The sequence below is a fragment of the Argentina anserina genome, chromosome 1 (assembly GCF_933775445.1).
Source record: "Argentina anserina chromosome 1, drPotAnse1.1, whole genome shotgun sequence".
In the NCBI taxonomy this organism is placed as follows: domain Eukaryota; kingdom Viridiplantae; phylum Streptophyta; class Magnoliopsida; order Rosales; family Rosaceae; genus Argentina; species Argentina anserina.
This window is the reverse complement of record NC_065872.1, coordinates 12,227,137-12,233,136: the sequence shown is the minus strand read 5'-3', so window position 1 is coordinate 12,233,136 and position 6,000 is coordinate 12,227,137. Positions and strand designations below refer to the sequence as shown.

General features: G+C 34.3%; 1 protein-coding gene across 1 annotated transcript; it reads right to left on the bottom strand.

Annotated features, from left to right (window-relative positions):
- Nucleotides 1-295: 295 nt before the first annotated feature.
- LOC126805113 (auxin-binding protein ABP19b-like) lies at nucleotides 296-931 on the bottom strand. The gene has a single exon (XM_050532217.1). It carries the CDS (start codon nucleotides 929-931, stop codon nucleotides 296-298), a length of 636 nt encoding a protein of 211 aa, XP_050388174.1.
- Nucleotides 932-6,000: the final 5,069 nt, after the last annotated feature.

Here is a 6,000-nt window from a genome sequence, read left to right as displayed (position 1 = left end):
CGGTACCAATTTCGTTAAAATCTATCGCCGGACGAGAATGTTATGGCCGAAATTAGAAAAAGAATGAAAAAAGAAGAAAAATAGAAGAAAAAAAAGGCAAATTAGTCTAAAATATTTTTAAAGTGATTTTTTTATAATTTTGTTGACCTTTTTATAATTTTCACTTAAATGTGATGATTTTTTTATAATTAATTTATAAGTAATGACTTTTTCTAATATAAATTAGGAGACGGTACCTTTTTATAATTTGCCCTTAAAATCATTGTAATAGCTTCTTGCTACATAAAAAAAAAATTCAATTAGTGCCACCAAAGAGTTTTTTGAGTTTCTGGATCTGAGGAGCATCAAGCAAAGTAGTCTTTTCCATGATATCAGAAGCCAAATCATTTTTGAAAAGTGATGGGTCCATTAGCTGCACGGTTGGGCCTTCAGTACTGAAAGCAGCATATATGATGCCCGGAGTCGTACCCTGATTGACAAAGAAGTGATACAAGCCTTGAGGAAGAACCATAGTGTCACCCTTGTTGAGGATCTTTTGATAGACCTTGTTGTTCGAGGCAATAAACCCGCCGATTATCGAACTTCCTTCTGCAACAACCACCAGTTCGGTAGCTCCGGGGTGAGAGTGGATGGAGACAACGCCACCAACTTCCACGTCTGCGCGGCCCAAGGAAACGCCGAGGCCATTGAGACCAGGGAGGTTAAATGCAAATGCAGGTGTGAATCCAAACTTGTACACGTTTGAAGTGTTAGACGGCACCCCAAAACCCGAGCGGACGAAGTCATCTACGGTGGCCCTTGCAGGGTCTTTGCATGGGTAGCCTGCAGGGCCTTGGGGGGCAGTGTAGTCTGCAACACAGAAGTCTTGGACGTTTGAAGCATAGAAACATGAAACAATTAAAGAAACAACGAAGAAGATAGGGGAAATCATGATGATAATAGAATAGTAAATGTAATATGTAGCACGTACAATACTAATTAAGGAAACTGTTATTGTATTCGGTAAATTTGAAATTGAAATTTTCGTGTGTATTTTTGAATGGAGCAAGTTCCATTTTGAAGTTAGGATTTAGGAAATTAGTTGGTAACAGAATTATCTCAACTGATAAGGAGATTCATTATTTATAGCTAGTTAGGTAGTTGGTTTACTGCATTTCATAATATTGATTAATCAATTCTTACATCAACATAAAACATTTCATATCGTGAAAGCCAATTACGGTTCTTATTCAAGATCTTGTTGCTGATTACAGATAAGATCATGAAAAATATATTAATCCATGCATCGCATCCAACCGTACTTGAAGAACAAACATCCAACCGTACTTATTTGAAGAACTTATGTGGTCAGCTAGGTTCTAATACTTTTTCTTAGGCAAAAATGTCGATTTGCACCCTAAATTTGGCTGTAATTGTCAATTTGCACCCCGAACTTGTATTTGAGTCAATTTACCTCTTAAACTTGGTAAAAATTGCCGATTTACACCCTGAACTTGTATTTGAGTCAATTTATTTCATAAACTTGGTAAAAATTGCCGATTTGCACCCCATCCGTTAAATTTAACTGTTTCTATCTAATTTTGCGTCACATGTCATGCACATGAGGGGTAATGTTGTCATTTTCTATATATATTTTTCTTAAACACAAATAAAAATATTCTTTAAAATGAGGATTATTTTGTTAATCAAATTATTTATTTACATATTTTTTCTACATACTTAACCCTACTTTGAATTATATATTCAACATATCCACCCATTCAAATATAGTGTGTTGGGTATAAATATATATTTATATGTACACATTGTTGTAGGAGGAACAAAACGAGAATAATAACAACGTAATAGAACAGAACGTAACCGTTTATTGATTGATAATGATGCCAATATATAGGCATTACATAACCACAATCCCGTAGGATTCGGAGTCTTAATCTATTACAGAGATGCGAATCTATCTCTAACAGGAAACCTAATAAGACTTAGACAAACACAATGATAGAATAGTAATTCTCTCGGAACACACATTTATTTTTAATTTTCAATGTATTTATTTATTTATATTTTTTTAATATCTTTTAACATACCATATCACATAAAATAATAAATATATAAATCAATAACATGTTTCGAAAAAACAAACATTGTATTAAGTGTTCCGCTTAAGTAATTTTATTAATTTATTTCATTATTAAATATGAATAAATATATAATGACAATACTGCCCCTTAAATGCATGACATGCGACTTAAAATTGGATTGAAAACATTAAATTTAACGGATATGGTGAAAATCAGCAATTTTTACCAAGTTTAGGTGGTAAATTGACTCAAATGCAAGTTCGGGGTGTAAATCGGCAATTTTTACCAAATTTAGGATGTAAATTGACTCAAATACAAGTTCATAGTGCAAATTGACAATTTCAACCAAATTTGGGGTACAAATCACCATTTTTGCCCTTTTTCTTATTATTCCTAAGCTCTTCTAAGAGAGTGGATCGATTAATGCAATATGTTAATTTGCCATTGAGGAAATGTCCTCATCCCGTTTGTGGACCGAATTGTCTATGGGTATTCAATTCGTTGAAAATATAGGCAAAAAATCTACAGGACTTCATCAAATTACCAAGAGATCTGATGGTTGATCCAATTGTGCACCCTAAGGTTGTAGACCTCCTTAAAGCGTCCTATATATATAAAACAAAAACCAACTGTTTTGTTCTGAAGTGTGATACGTAACAACCAAGAGGTGATTTTATGCTTGATTATGTAAATCCCAGCATGATAGTTTGACTTTCTTCTTTCACTGTTTGCTGTTAAATCTAGAAAACCATGACATGAATCAACGAGATATGCTAAGAGGGTCAAATTAAGACGTGCAGAACCAAAGTTAAAAAGATTGAAACTTTAATCATATTCAGCAGAGGATAAAATCATATAGCCAACAAAGAGATTTTGGTTTTTCATGTCACAAATTAACAAGATTGAACCTTTTTCGTTTGGTTCATAAGACAAGATGAGACCTTTACAGAAACAGTAACAATTTCCACAAAGATACATCTTTATCTAGTTCAATTTTGAGAGCTAAGGAAAACAGAAAATACACACATGACATTTCCCAAAGAGAAATAACAAAACCCAAATCTCTATCGAAGAATGCATTGATCTGAAAGGAAGTCTTTTTGTCCCTAAGAGCGGATCGAGCGATCTCCCTTCGAAGAATATTCCCAACATCCAATTTTATGTCGAGTTTTAATGATGGACAATTGGAGAAGATTAGTCTCACAATACCTTGAATTTGTACAGGGTATTGTGGGTTCTGACCATTTAAGGCTTAATATCGCTCGTGAAGTGCCTCAACAACATTCAATGTCCTGAATAAGTTGAAGGAGTATGATGGCAAGAAGTTGGTATCTACCACCAAGGAAGCATACGAACAACTTTTATGTAGTCACATATAAGAGATATTGTCATTTACCTCCTCTCCCTCCCACGTGTGTGAATGATTTCTAAGTTTGTAATACTAACAGCTTGCAAGCATCGTCTTAGTTCATGTTTAACAAATGAAGGCAATAATTTGCATCACACAATGACAAAAAAAAAATCTTCAATCCAGAGCCAGTCGAGGCGGTCAAAGCGGTGCAGCCACATAAGGTCCTCCGGCCGGCAAGGGCCATTTTTATTTGGTTCAATGAAGAACCAAACTTATAATTCTTTTGTTGTCTATGTTAAATGCAATGAGATTGTTAAATGTTGAGGTGCTAAGTGCGAAACTCAAGGATGTGAGTTGAGTCTCTTCTCCTACGTACACTTCCTTTTTTCCCTTTTTTCTTTTTCGTTTTGTTTCTTCTTTTACTTTAGTCATTCCTCTTCCCCTTTTAGATTTGTCTTCTTCCCCAATTTCGGGTAACTTATATTCTTTAATTTCTACTCCTACTTTTTTTGTATCGGATTTCTACTTCTACATGAAAATTATTGGCTTCAATTTTAGAATCATGTTCTCAATATAATGTTATACGTGACTTATATATTGATGTACTTTTAACAAATTGTTGCTTGTATTTTTATGGGATTAGAGACTCGGAATATAATGTTTTTATCAGAATAAATTTTTGTTTAGATGCTTAAACAATGAATGTATTTTCACATTTGTTTTATTTTTTATTCTTTTTACATGACACAAAAGGCCCTGACTCTTTCTCGCATTGAACTCTTCAAAATTCAGTACCGGCCCTGCCTCAATCTACCCAAAAATAAATTTCAAAGAAATGAGATTGAAAGTGATTAACAAAAGATAAGTAACACGATTAAGTTTTTAGAGGATGCGTAAAGCTTTATCAAATACCCAAGGGGTTTTGTGTGGTGGTAATGCATGCTGCATCTACATGTTGGGCGAATGCTGATGTGATACTCATGGTAATATGAGGTCACTAGTTCGATCATCCGCATGTAAAAAACACATCATGGAGAGGACATGTACAGTACCTACTCTCCGGACTCAAAGTGGTAAACCCACACGTCCACCATTTTACTAAACAAATAAAATAGCATCAAAGAGTACAAACCGGGGCTAAAAATTCACTACACTCGATAGGAAAAGGGCCAGACCCCCCATATCTGACTAGGATACAGGGCAGATAGAGGACACCAAGTCCTTAGTATAAAACTATAAAAGTATGACTCAGTTCAGGGAAGAGTTTAACCAGGTCACGCACGAAACTACAAACCTGATTGATGTGCTCAATGGTCTCGTCTTTTAGTCCTCAACAAAGCAATTGTAGGTAGAATTTCGGAGCAGGACTCGCGAGTATGTACTTTGATCTTCCCTAGAGCACCTGAAGACCAAACTCATTTAAAAAAGAGACGCCATCGATAGAAACTGAGTCTTGTTGGTGTAGGAGTTGCCGAGCTAACTGATAGGCCAACTTAGTGGAGCATCGACCGTTAGTATTATAGTGCCAGATTAACTTGTCTTTGATGAAGCGAGAACTAAGGGGGTGTATTCAATACAGATTCTAAAAGATTCTGATTGATTTTTTATAATACATGGAATTTGCTAATTCCATGAAATGTTTTAATTATATATAGAGTTAAGCAGATTCTAATATATTTATTTCTGTGGACTTGTAAAGTCTATAGATTGTTATAATAACAAGAAATAAATAAATTAACACTATCAACACAAACAATATACAAAAAATAAATTTATGAGTCAAAACAAAATACTTTATATAAAGTCATATGCAACTACTTTTAAAATCAATATAGTTATCCAACTCCATATAAGAATTCATTAAACCGATTAACTAAAAGTACGAAATTGAAGAAATTCATTAGAATGCAGCATACTCGCCCATTTCATTATCATCATTAACTTCTTGATTCTCACCATTTCATGTGTTCCTCATTATTCTCATTGTCTTGATCGTCTTCATTTTCATCATCATCATTTCGTGGCCTATCATCCCACATAGCATCAGCAATAGTAGTTTTCCAAGCATTAGCTTCCGCTCTTTGTTGTCGTTGGCTTTGAGAAAGCAATTCAAGATTTTTATCTTCCATGTCAAGATATGGTGAAGATTGATCATCTTCTTGTTCAATTGGAAACTCATCGGAGCGACATTCTTTTCTAAGAAAGTTGTGTAGTCTGGCACAAGCTAACAATAACTCCGCTTGTGTCACAAATTGGAATGGAGGTGCGGTTTTGAAAATTGTAAACCGCGATTTAAAGATACCAAATATTCTTTCAATCACATTCCTCAATGATGCATGGCGGAGATTAAATAACTCACTAGCATTTCTCGGGTGACGACCTTGACCACCAAAATCTTTTAAATGGTATCGTACACCACGTAATGGAGACAAAAATTGGTGTCGATTAGCAAATCCACAATCCACAAGAAAAAATTTACCTAAAAGTATAATTATTTATTATTAGCATGACGACATAATGAAAATATTTTTTAAAAAGTCGATATATATATATATATAATTACCGTGA

Coding starts and splice junctions, on each gene's coding strand:
- LOC126805113 (XM_050532217.1), bottom strand. CDS start 931: ATGATTTCCCCTATCTTCTTCGTTGTTTCTTTAATTGTTTCATGTTTC.